Below are 13,613 nucleotides of genomic sequence, written 5' to 3' on the forward strand. Positions count from 1 at the left end.
CTATATGTACCAGTATATCAGAGTTATATTTTCACTCCTCCCACCTCCCCACCTCAATTTTAAGAGTGTCACATGTGTTCTTAACAGGCATATGTGTTCAAACTAGTGGGTTTTTTTATTTTAATAGTCAATTTGGTTTTATTTTCAGATCCTGTCAACATAACTATCTTTACGGTCAACTCGCTCAGTCGTTCAGTGTCAGTAAATGAATCAGATCAAGCCACCTTGAGCTGCCAGGTTGACAGTAATCCAAGGTCAGTCATCAGGTTACTGAATGGAAGTGAGGAGTTGACAAGGGCAGACAACTCTCTGACAGCAACATATAGACTGGATTCAGTGGACTGTAGACAAAGAGGGAACTACTCCTGTACTGCCACCAACAACATCGGGGCACCTGTCACCAAGACGGTGGAGTTGCTTGTCAAATGTGGGTATTATTTCTATACAACCTCTTCCTGTATTACATCATTGCCCTAATGATGTATTTGTGACTCAAGTGTCACTAACACTAAACTTCAGATTTTTAACATGTGTAATAGAATCAGTATTCGTAGAATTATAAACAATGATAACTATTGTTTATTTTCAACATGTCGCAAAGCTGCTAATAGATTCCCTGGGACATTTTATATTATGCATGCATTTTTCAGTGAATTGACATCAGCAAATGGCAGTGTGAAAACCTGCAAAGTTGGCAAAGATATAAAAACACTTCTCCCACCCTTTTCCATGGATGACAAAAAAGAAAACTGAGGACTAGAGTATGCATTTAAAATATGGATATAAACAAGCACATAGTTATGTATACATGTTAACCTGGGTTTGTTTATATTTCTTGTTCTCTATTGTCTGGACCTTAAAGGCCCGGTCATGGTAAAATCATTTGGGGAATGTATCATTGACAGCCATAATCCCAGATAGCATTGATATAGGCGTGTTCTAATTCCGCCTACATCCCAATTCGCCTACAGCCTTAAAACAACATTTCATGGTCTGTTGACTGTTGATTACGCCATGGTTAACTAGTGGCACCCCTATGATCTAAACGTGGACTCTTCTAGTTGAAGTAGTTGTAGAACAAAAAGAATTTATTTCTGTTATTTGTCTGTTATGTATTTACTCTGTTATTTGTCATTTTCCGATCACAGTGATATTCACATCATATCACATTAGTGTTAAGTAAGTGAACTTGTGCAGATGTCCATTTAGGAGATAAACATACTGTGTTAGAAAATTAGAGGTTTATAATGAAATTTCAATAGTTCTAAATTTGAATTAAAAACAAACGCATTGTGTGAGGTTTTAAATACAAAATTTATAGCTATTATAATTTTGTCTCTGTTCTACCTTAGCCGTGTTATTAAGATTAAAAAATACCTGTTGAATTGGAAAATCAGAGGGATATAACATGATTATATACATCTGAATAACTTGAAACATTTGGTAAATACAATTTGAGGTGTAATGATTTTAGAGAGAAAACCTTCAACAGGTTGTAAACTGTCTTTATTCACTTGTCCTAAACAATTTCCAAATTGTTCGATGTTTTAATAAACCAGTTATGATTTAGTTTAACATGTATTAACGTTTATGAAATGAAAGGAATTATACAATATTTGCTGTTACCTTCAAGTACACGTTTTGCCTTCCAACCAAAATTTAGGTTTTGATGCATTTTCAAATTATTTGTGCTTACCGAAAATTCCACTCGTCTCCCAGATGTATAAAATAGATATCTAACAACGATTTGTTTGTGAAAAGAACACTAAGTGGTACTATCTCACTTACACCAAACAAAAGTACCAAAATTGTTCTATTTTTATAAAGCTTGAGGTTATAAAACATGAAAGAAACCATGATATGGCTTCAGACTCTCTATTTTCATTAACATATTGTGCATGCAGAACAATAGTGAATTGGGATGTCAGGCAACATACAATCCATCTAATCACTGGATATACAAGGTATGATGTTGGTATTTGTAGGCAATTCAGATCTGATCCACCAACTTGCCACTTTTAGAGATTAGTGATGGCAACTGATTTTCATAAGACGCAAATATGTTGACTTTACATTTGTAAAAAGAATTACAAAGTGCAAGCAATTCTATTGTGGACCCCTTGTACCCAGGTGTGTACACTTTTCGTTGGAATCGACCACATATCCTTATAACAACAGTGGATCAAGACGTAGTTTGGCACTAACCAGTGAGTCAGGTTCATTATAAGAGTAGGGTACAATTTCTAATCCCAGTTTGCAAACATTATTTTAAAATGCGAAATGGGATGTAGGCGAATTCAGATGTGGGCGAATAGAGACTAAACCTTGATATATTGGCCCTAGTTGGCACATAATCACTGTTTTGATTGGTCCATGGCTGTTAAACTGACGATGGGCCCCCTTGGATATGCTCATCGGCTTCACAGTGGCCCATCATGTTGGCTCATAGCTGGGCTAACGAACAGAAACCATGGCCCATACCTGGCCCAACGCAATGATTGTGTTGCCTTATGTTGGCACACCTGTGTTCCAGCATTTAGTTCTTTATTGACCTTGTACTAAACCATGGCCCATACTTGGCCCACCGTAGTGATTTAGTTGGCCTTATGTTGGCACAACCATATTTCAACATTTAGCTCTTTCCTGACGTCTGCAAGCAGAAACATATATAAACAACATAAGTTAATCAATTCTTTTATTTTCATTGTTATTGAACAATATTGTATTTCCAGAAAATATGCTTGTCTTAGGTATTTCAGCTGTGGTCGCTGGTGTTTTGCGCACTTCTCCTTAAATTCCCCGCCCTCCTCTCCCAAATCTCATAACAACATTCATGCTTTACCCTTAACAGATTTCATGAACAATTAACTTCCGTCATCAACGATCCCCGACCGCGTCATACCAAAAGACGTTAAAACATGGTACTTGTTGGTTACTGCCTGGCACTCGGTATTAAAGGGTACAACAAGGAGTGGTCGGCTCGGAGTCAGTATAATGTGTCTGAGTGGGGTATTCATGCTTCAATGCGGCATGGTATCTCAGTGGGCTAGCACTATAAAACCAGCTTAAGTCTGGGCTAATACAAGCAGCCGCACATACACATACACATGCATGCACGTCGTCGTATCAGCGAAATATTCTCAAGCACGACGTTAAACCTAATTTCACCCCCACCTCACCTCTGTCATCAAACTGTCAGATATGATGATTTTAGACATGAGATCTATCATAAAAGGACAAAGTATTTGACGTTATGTTTTATTTGAAAATGAAACATACAACTTTATAGATGATAACTTCTTGTTTATAGCATTGAGCGACGTTTCGATGTAGCTTCTTACACAGTTATCAAGCTAAAAGTGACTACAACCAAATGATGGGAAGTATATATGCGTAGTATATTTTGATAACCAGCAGATTGACATTAACACCAACATATAATTGAATAACAACTGGTACATAATTGGGAGAGGCCAGTTGGGTCTAAGAACAACAAATGGATCTGGTGATCTGGAGCCAATAAACAAGGGGGGATTAGATTGTAAGAACAAGCTGATAGGGTGCTTTGATAGAGTATAGTTCTATAGCCGATTAGTTCTTCATAGGCCAATGGTATGTACAGTAGTTGGCCATAAGTGAAATTCCCATAGACTTGCATGTTAATTAACACTTGCAAGAAAAATTTTCATGAATTAAGTGTCGATCAAATTGCTTTCAATACTTATCTACCAGCTGGGAAATCATCCAAGCTACATACACGTACTTTCCATTAAATTTTCCGATGATTATTAAGAAAACTGCAACTATTTAAACAACATATATTATACATACCGATCATGTTTAACATGGCTGTCTATGGGATAGATTAAAAGCTGTACTTTTATATGGTGCTTAATCAGGTGTCATTCGATAACTAATCAACGGAAAGATGAAAGAAAATTATGTACACGTAGCTGAAGATGACTTCCAAGATGTTTGCAAAATATCAACATAGAATTACTTCTACTCAATTAATGAAAATTATTCTTGCAGCAGTTATTTAACATGTAAGTCTATGGAAGTTTCACTAACGATGACTCACTTATGGCCAACTACTGTACTATCCTTGGTTTTTGTCGATCAAAGGCCATTTACACTGGCTATCCAACCCTCAGAACTATCTTCCAAGCCAATGACCATAACCCACTCTCCAAAAAGCAATCCCCGAAGGAGTGATTGACAAGATTTATTGTGGATGTGTGACTCTTATATAGGTGAAACATCCCGTCCCGTTAATACAAGCATAAAAGAATTAAAACCTCAACAGCCAAGGCAGACAGCAATTAAGCCCTCTCAGATCACCAACAAATACTCCCCAGCCATCTAATCCAGTATGACAAATATGAAATCTTATTCACCTAGAATCAGGACCTCACAAAAAGAAAACTGTTTGAAGGCATTGAAATCGGCAGCCACAAAACTTTGTCATCCATAAAGTTGTGTGTTTCATTTTTGACTCACCATCTTCTAGAATGCCGATCAAACCATGTTTTATTGGGATATGACGTTTAACTACTAAAACAATGACACATATATCTGGTATGATGATGTTTAGCAATTATTGGTTGAAAAGATGAATAATAGAGAGAGCTGTATATGGAAAGAGGATGTTAATAAAGTAAACACAATACGTTTAAATAATCAATGATGACAGGTTTGGTATTCAAACTGACAAAAACAATGCTGTGAAATTCACTTCAGCATAGTTGAAAGACAAAGAGTAGTATATACAATGGGGGTTCTGGATCACTTTCAACAAAAGCCTCTGCAAAGCCTTATTTGTGAAATAAGGCTTTGGTCGGGCCCTTAGCTCTTGCTACCATTACCCCTACTATGAAAAAGTTTGGGGCGCTAGCCGGATACGAACGCGCCACCGGGGACATGGGGGAAGTAACGGGTATTGCATCATCCAATGCTGGGCTGTGTCTAACGTGCCGCTATGCCATGTTGACCTCAATGAAACAGTTTAACATGAATCGCCTATGATCTCTTTCGTGTTCATAATTAGGCTTGCCGGGCTTTTTGTACTCCCTGTTCTATGTACTTTTTTTTCTCATCCTCGCTGATAGCAGACTTACGAGACTTGGATCGAATCTCTTGTTTCATTCTATTATTTTTTGTGAGTTCAGAGAGGATTGAACTAAACTCCTCCTCTGAGATCTTACTGTCAGTAAGTGCCGTGGAAATACGCTCACTTACTGTGTTCAGCTTTGCTGCAGCCAGAACCCTGATCTCGTCGTGTTTCAATGCCTTACGATGCAGTCTGCGTGATGCAAACTTAAGCGCCAACCCTAACACCCCTGCCACCCCAGCTGTTATTTCAATGCCTAGCACTACGGGGGTAGCCACGATGGTAGCTAACAACCCAACACCTGCCGCCCCCAGTCCCATGCTGGTTGCCATAAGGGCAGTGTCAGCCCCGTCCACGATATTGAAAGCTCTATGGTACTTCTTACATAGTGCTTTACGCGTGTCGCGGTCTTGTTCTAGTTGGCGTTTTACATCACATAACTGTCTCAAACGGAACCCGTCTACGGTTTCCAGGGTTTTCGCTACTTCCTCTACGACTGGGTACAGACCCATCCTATAATATATATTACAAAAGATATTTTAATTGGGTTTCATTTAACCTTCGGCTAATGTACTTAAAGCTGATAATACTTAGATTAGCGTACGTGTAAAAAAGCGGGGTCTTAGCTCTACTTCCATTAAAGAGACGAACTCCATCAAGACTTGCTACAGGTCTGTTTCCCGATACCTTAGTAATACGGCAACGTTTGCCATTACACCTGTCTTCCCAAGTTATGATCATATCATCTATAATGTTAAGATGACTAGGAAACGGGGTATCTCCGAGATAGACGTCTATGATGAATGTGAAGTTTTCCGCGACATTTCTAAAGACCTCTTGGGGATCAAGTAATTTGATCTCTGTCTTCAACTTCTCCCTGGAAGTTAACATGTTGCCCGAGTGGTTTGGTATTGGTGCGATAGATACATTAGATTCCGGATATAGCACTCCTTCTACAACTATGCCTTTGGGTTCCGGAACGAACGCTCCTATAATTATGCCGTTGTTCTTAATCTCGGAGATAGTACCATCTAGTCTCAAGGTGTTATAAGGTGCGGTGAGGGTTAAGTTGAGTAACCATTCAGGCTCTTTAAAATCTGATAACGACACCCGCCTGTACACGTTGTCTTTGAAGTGCAGGCTGATCGAATCCCTCCATGTCCCCTAGGTCGTTAAGTGTAGCGTTGGGGTGATGACTGGTCATTGCTATAATACTATTAAGCGATAATTTCCAACTGGTTTTCTGATAATAGGTCAGGGGTGCACTTCACCCCCATGAAGTGTATGTTGTCGGGTAGGAATATCTTGGTTAGTGATATCGTGTCTTCCACGACCACTGTGACTCCCTGCAGACTGGTTTTGGAGTCAACACCCACCCGCACGTAAACTGTGCAAACGTGATACTGGTGGCGTTTCACCCACCCGAGTTTGACCCCCTTCACGATCTCGACATCACCCCGCGATGGTTCCCCTAGGTAGACTTTGATGATCAGTGTTGAGTTCGCCGGTAGACTCTCCAGTATCCTGACCACACCTTCGAACTCAGCCACCAACTGCAATGTCACGTTTTGCATGCCCGGTTTACTCGATAGCATATGGGCTGCCATACTGGCGACTGGGCTGAGTTGAGTTGAGTTGAGTTGAGCTTTACGTCACATCGGCATTTTTCCAGCCATATAGTGACGAGAACAAGTTTGCATTAGTAAATATTGTAAGTACATACTCGGAATGAGTTTTATTTCAAAGACATGTATTGATTACATTGTCATTCAAAAGCAGAAAAAGTCATAGCATCAAATTTAAAGGCAGGCGGTTTGTTACATTTCATAGTTACAATTTATGGTTGTTACATTTCACAGTTACAATTTATGATACAGATCAACTTCCCTCAGGTAGTTCAGTATCAGATGGGCGCTCACGCGTGAGAACAGATCTTTTAGGTTTGTTGCATCATAATGTGAGTCCCTTGCAGGCGATAAGTCCACGCATTCAAGCAGAATATGCTTGACGGTGAACACCTCATCGCAAGAGATACACATGGGGGGTCCATCCCCATCCGTTTTCAGCAGATAGTCATGTGTAAATCGACTGTGGCCAATACGACATCGTCGTAAAATTACCTCATCGCGTCTTGACTGACAACCCAAGTAGGTATAACCGATTGTTGGCTTCAATTCATGGAGTTTGTTTCTTCCTACTTGAGTGTCCCACCTTTTTTGCATCAGGTCCCGAGTATAGCTTTTGATAGTGGGTTTGAAGTCACTGTATGGGATTAACAGTGGAGATAGGGGCTTTTTGAGAGCTGCTTTGCTGCAGCATCGGCCTTAGTGTTACCTGCTATGCCGACGCGTGACCCGGCAACCAGCAGAGGATGATGTCATATTGGCCAGTAGAAAGGTCGTTGTACAGTTCTAATATGTCCAGGATGATTGGGTGACTTGAAGTCACATTTAGAAGTGCTTGAAGGCAGGATAATGAATCTGTAAATACGATGAAGTTTTTGGACTGATTTTGCTGTTGAATGTAGGTCAAAGCTGAGAAGATAGCTTTGGCTTCAGCAGTGAAAATGGAACTGTTGTCGGGGATCCTAGAGGAGACAGTCTTGGCTCCAATGACTGTAGCGCTGGCAACTTGGCCATCATCCTTGGATCCGTCTGTGAAAATGGATCTGTGAGTGTTATACTTCGAACGTAACTGGTTGTATTCCTGTTGGAACACCAAGGGATTTGTTTCAGACTTTTTGAGTTTGGTGAGGGTGAGATCGACCTGTGGTTTCACCATTTGCCATGGTGGTGAGGATAGAAGTCGGTATGGTGCAATGATGTCGAGATCAATTTTAGCTGCAGTTATGTGTGGTTTGATCCTGATTCCAAGTGGTGGAACCAGGCTTGGTAGTTTAGGGTATAAGTTTTCATAGAGCGGGTTGAAAACACAACTGTATGCTGGATTGGACTCATTTGAACGTAATTTAGTGATATACTGCAGTGAGAGTTTAATGCGGCATTGTTCAAGGGAAGGTTCATTGGCCTCTGCATATAGACTGTCTACCGGAGAGGTCCTAAAAGCTCCCAGGCAGAGCCTCAGTCCTTGGTGGTGGATAGAGTCTAATTTTTCTAAATTGCTTTTGCAGGCTCCAATCAGAGACAATGGAGCCATAGTCTAGTTTACTACTGAACTAATGATCTGTACAAGTGAAGGAGGGTGGTCTGATCCTCCCACTCTGTATTTGAAACTACTTTTAGCAAGTCTAGAGCCTTCAAGCACTTGGTTTTCAGATATTTTATGTGTGGTAAGAATGTCAGGTGGCGGTCGAATATGAGTCCAAGGAATTTGGCCTCTTCTACTACCTTGATGGGATTACCATCTAAAGTTAGGTCTGGATCCTTGTGTGGTTTGTATTTACGACAAAAGTGAATACAATTTGTTTTGGATTTTGAAAACTTAAAACCGTTTTCATTGGCACATTTTTGGATTTTGTGAAGGCAGAGTTGTAGCTGCCTTTCTATTGCATGCATGTTCTTACCACGACATGAGATATTGAAGTCATCGACAAAAAGGGACCCATCAACGCAACTGTTCAGGACGTTAGTGAGGCTGTTAATTTCGATGCTAAAAAGTGTGACAGACAGGATGCTGCCTTGGGGGACGCCCTGATCTTGGTGGAAATAGTCAGACAGTGTGGAACCCACCCGAACTTGAAATTGTCTGTTATTTAAAAACCCAGATATGAATTCGGGTAGTCTACCCGTCAATCCAAACTCGTGTAAATCTTTTAGGATACCATGTTTCCATGTTGTATCATATGCTTTTTCTAAGTCGAAAAAGATCGATACTGCATGTTGTTTGTTGACAATGGAGTTTTTGATGAATGATTCCAGACGCACCAGATGGTCAATGGTACTTCGGTTTTTTCGGAAACCACATTGGAGGTCACTGAGGAGGTTATTGGTCTCCAGGTACCAGATTAATCGATTGTTGACCATGCGCTCCATGGTTTTGCAAACGCAGCTAGTTAGTGATATAGGACAGTAGTTTGAGGGATCAGTATGATCGCGACCGGGTTTTGGTATAGGGATGATGATGGCATTGTGCCATGAAGGGGGAAAGTGTCCGGTTGTCCAGATGTCATCAAATGTATTTAGGAGTGTTTCCAGGCCTGTGTCAGGGAGGTGTTTCAGAAGCTGATAATGGATTTCATCAGCTCCTGCCGCAGTATCGTGAGCTTGTCCTATGGCAGTACGTAATTCATGGAGGGAAAACGTTTCGTTGTAATCCTCCCCATTATCAGAGTTAAAATTGACTGTTTTCTTTTCTTGTTGGGTTTGATATTTCTGGAACTGAGGGTTATAATTTGAGGAGGAGGAGTGGTTTGCCAAAGTTTCGCCGAGTTTGTTTGCAATTTCAGATTTATCTGTTAGAAGGGAGTCACTATCTTTCAGGCGGTGACCTCCTGATTTTGACCCTTTGCCCTTGATCTTTTGAATCATGTTCCACACCTTGGACATGGGTGTGCGGGAATTGATTTTGGAGACATATTTCCTCAATGACTGGCGTTTAGTTTGTTTGAAGGCACGTTTTGCCCTGGCATTTGTCATTTTAACAGCATTCAGGTTATGCACTGTAGGATGTTGTCGGAAATATTTTTCCGCCTTCTTCCTATTTTTTCTAGCTTGTTTGCAGTTTGTTTCAAACCATGGTTTGCGTATGTGTGGGTTTGCAGAGGACTTAGGAATACTTTTGTCTCCGACAGCATTTAGGACGTCTGAAAATAGTTCCATGGGGTCAGGAACATTCCTGAAGTTGTCCGGCTTAAGTTTTTCTGAACATAGGGTTTGGAATAAGGGCCAGTTGGCCTTAGTAAAATTCCATCTTCTTGATGGTGGTTCATCCGTTGGGTTGATAGGAGTAAGAATTGTTGGGAAGTGGTCGCTTCCACAAAGGTCGTCATGGACCGACCATTCGAACTCATTTAAAAGATTAGAATCTGTAAGTGATAGATCGAGAGCAGAGTATGATCCGGTGGCAGGATGGAGGTAGGTGTTTGATCCATCGTTGAAGATGCATACATCATTATTTGAGAGAAACTCTTCAAGGATCTTTCCCTTACTATTTGTATCATTACTCCCCATAGGGGGTTATGGCCGTTGAAGTAAGCCCATGATTATGCAGGGCTTTGGGAGTTGATCGTATAAGTTCTGAAGATCTGATAGGCGGACAGTTGAGGTGGGAGGGAGATAGAGGGAACATAGTGTAAACCCTATGTTCAGAGTTGGCGCGGACAGCAACAGTTTGTAGGTTGGTGTTAAGTGGAACAGGGCTATGGAGGATGCCCTGCCTCACCAGGATAGAAGTGCCTCCTGTAGCTTTTACACGGGAGGAGAAAAGGAGTGATAGGAACTGTACCGACGGATGTCAAATTTATCGGTCCTTTTAGGTAGGTTTCTTGGAGACAAAACGCAGATGGTTTGAAGTCTTGAATCAATAACTGTAATTCATTATAATTATTCTTTAGTCCTCTGCAATTCCATTGGATAATGTTATGTGGATTCATGGTGCTTCCACTGGTGACATGTCACGTGAACGTGAGAAAGCGTTTGATGAACTCCTATTGGTGTCTGGTGGAGATGGAGTTACCTCCATATCCAGAGGGCCAAAGGAGTTATGGACCTCGATGGGGACCTCTGAGGGAGAGGTGGCCTTGGTTTTGTGTTTGGCGGTTGTTCGAGTTGCTTTAGTCTCTAGCCTCTTTTTTTCCCTTTTTCTGCGCCGCAGTTTCTGTCTCTGGTTTTGGCATTTGTTCTGGCGCTTGTGATTCAGAAGTTTTGACTTTTGGCGTTGGAGATGGAGTGGCTGAGATAGGCTGAGTTGTGTTGAGTTCAGTTGGCTGAGAAGACGTGACCCATGTCAGGTCGGTCTGACATGAGATGGTTGCAGTAGTGATGGTAGGACGGGAGACAGCAGAAGAGTAGGTGATGGCTGAAGGGGCTGCAGTTAGACTTGCAACCCTCTTCTTGCTTCGTGAAAGGAGATATTTTCTTTGTGCTTGATCTTTAGTATCTCAGATTCGCGTTTCCATACTGGACAGAACTTTGAAGAGGCCATATGGTTACCACCGCAGTTTGTGCACTTCACTTCCTTAGTACAGTCGTTGCCCTCATGCTTGTCACCACTGCGGTAACAGACAGCAGAGGAACGACAGGACTTGGATCCATGTCCAAACTTTTGGCAGTTGTAGCACCGAGTGGATTGGGGACATACACCTCCACACCAATGCTACAATAACCAGCTTTAATCGAAGTCAGGGATGTTTGCTCGCTGAATGTGAAGAGATAGATGTTCGCTGGTTGAACAACACCATCCTTTTGAAGGTGAATCGTTTGACGGCTGTGACGGATTGCTGAGAGAGTTCCTTGACAATTTGTTCTTCAGTCATGTCAGACAGGCATCGAGCTCTGTCCCGTATAATGCCTCTACACGAGTTAAGGGTTTTGTGTGCTGAGACAGCGACCTTGATGTTGACAAATTCTTTTATTTTGAGGAGATTCAAGGATTGGTGTTTCCGGGTGCATTCTATCAGGAGAGAGCCAAATCGGAGCTTTGTAACATTGGCAACCTCTCCGCAGATACCAGCGATACCTTTGGAGATTGCAAAAGGGTTCAATTGCAAAGGTTGCTTGTCACAAGCCTCAATGATCAGGAAACGTGGCCAGTAGTCAGGTCGGTGGGGCGTACTCTCGTCAGACGAGGAATTGTCATCATCCATGTGTCTTCGTTTTGAACCGGGGTATTGAGAAGCCATGTCGTTAGCAATGTGGTTCAGCATCCCCTCTCCCCACCCACCGTGGAGTGTCAACAAGGACGATCCTATACTGCAGCGGGTCTCCAAGCTGCAAAGACCAGGGATAAGGGGGTGTTATACTCCAGCGAATTTGACATGAAATGCTGTAGCTGCCTACCAGATTAAAGGTCAGGATGGTTCTGTCCATGACAATCAATTGGAGACGTACAGAAATCGGAGGTCAGCATCACCAGATTGGCCCATGAGCCACCGCCTTCTGTGCATGGGTCTGCGAGGCTAAATTGTTTCGTAGAGTACTTGTTATCCCCCGCAAAGCGTTTTGCGGGGGGTATTAAAATGGACTCCGTCCGTGCGTGCGTGCGTGCGTGCGTGCGTGCGTGCGTCCGTCCGTCCGTGCACATTTGTCTTTTCCGGAGCATAACTCTAGATCCGTTCAATGTTTCTTCACCAAACTTGGCACATAGATAGATCTGGTGGTGAACTGGTGCCTTTTGGTAGTTTTGGAATTCTGAATAAAATATTTTTGGCGTTTCCATGGCAACAAGTTTGACTTAGCCTGAAATTGGTGGTAGGACTCTTTTCCGGAGCAGTACTCTAAAACCGTTGAATGTTTCTTCACCAAACTTGGCACAAAGATAGATCTGGTGGTGAACTGGTGCCTTTTGGTAGTTTTGAAATTCTGAATAAAATATTTTTGGCTTTTCCATGGCAACAAGTTTGACTTAGACTGAAATTGGTGGTAGGACTCTTTTCCGGAGCAGAACTCTAAAACCGTTGAATGTTTCTTCACCAAACTTGGCACATAGATAGATCTGGTGGTGTACTGGTGCCTTTTGGTACTTTTGGAATTCTGAATAAAATATTTTTGGCGTTTCCATGGCAACAAGTTTGACTTAGACTGAAATTGGTGGTTGTGCTCTTTTCCGGAGCAGAACTCTAAAACTGTTCACTATTTCTTCTCCAAACTTGGCACATAGATAGATCTGGTGGTGTATTTGTGCCTTTTGGTAGTTTTGGAATTCTGAATAAAATATTTTTGGCGTTTCCATGGCAACAAGTTTGACTTAGACTGAAATTGGTGGTTGTGCTCTTTTCCGGAGCAGAACTCTAAAACTGTTCACCATTTCTTCACCAAACTTGGCACATAGATAGATCTGGTGGTGTATTTGTGCCTTTTGGTAGTTTTGGAATTCTGAATAAAATATTTTTGACGTTTCCATGGCAACAAGTTAGACCTAGACTGAAATTGGTGGTTGTGCTCCTTTCCGGAGCAGAACTCTAAAACCGTTCAATGTTTCTTCACCAAACTTGGCACATAGATAGATCTGGTGGTGTATTTGTGCCTTATGGTAGTTATGAAATTCTGAATAAAATATTTTTGGCATTTCCATTGCAACAAGTTTGACTTAGCCTGAAATTGGTGACCAGCCGATTGGTAGAATCGGGCCTATTGTACCACCCGTCTAGGCAAAGTTAGGGTCGAAGTGGTGTGTTGGATTAGTGAACGCTATTGCCGGTTCCGTCATCCTCAACCACCAGACTCCCTTCCTCTGCCGACACAGGGATGCAACCCATGGCAAACGAGTTGCCCAATTTGGTCGCCTCTTACGACCAGCAGTGGGGTGCTGTGGACCTATTCGACCCCGGGTCCACACTGGGGCGAAGAGCCATTAGCGTTACCCAGCACCCACCACGAGGAGGTTG

General features: G+C 41.9%; 1 protein-coding gene across 1 annotated transcript in view; it reads left to right on the forward strand.

The window, feature by feature from the left end:
* The window catches only part of LOC124260217 (hemicentin-1-like), a 121,238-nt gene that overhangs the window by 48,483 nt on the left and 59,142 nt on the right, over positions 1–13,613 (forward strand). Inside the window, exon 5 of the mRNA XM_046694476.1 lies at positions 149–427. Within this exon, the coding sequence (XP_046550432.1) occupies positions 149–427 (279 nt within the window). The remainder of the gene's footprint in view (positions 1–148; positions 428–13,613) is intronic.

This window comes from Haliotis rubra, unplaced genomic scaffold (assembly GCF_003918875.1).
Source record: "Haliotis rubra isolate DU_JTF1 unplaced genomic scaffold, ASM391887v1 Scf755, whole genome shotgun sequence".
NCBI lineage: Eukaryota > Metazoa > Mollusca > Gastropoda > Lepetellida > Haliotidae > Haliotis > Haliotis rubra.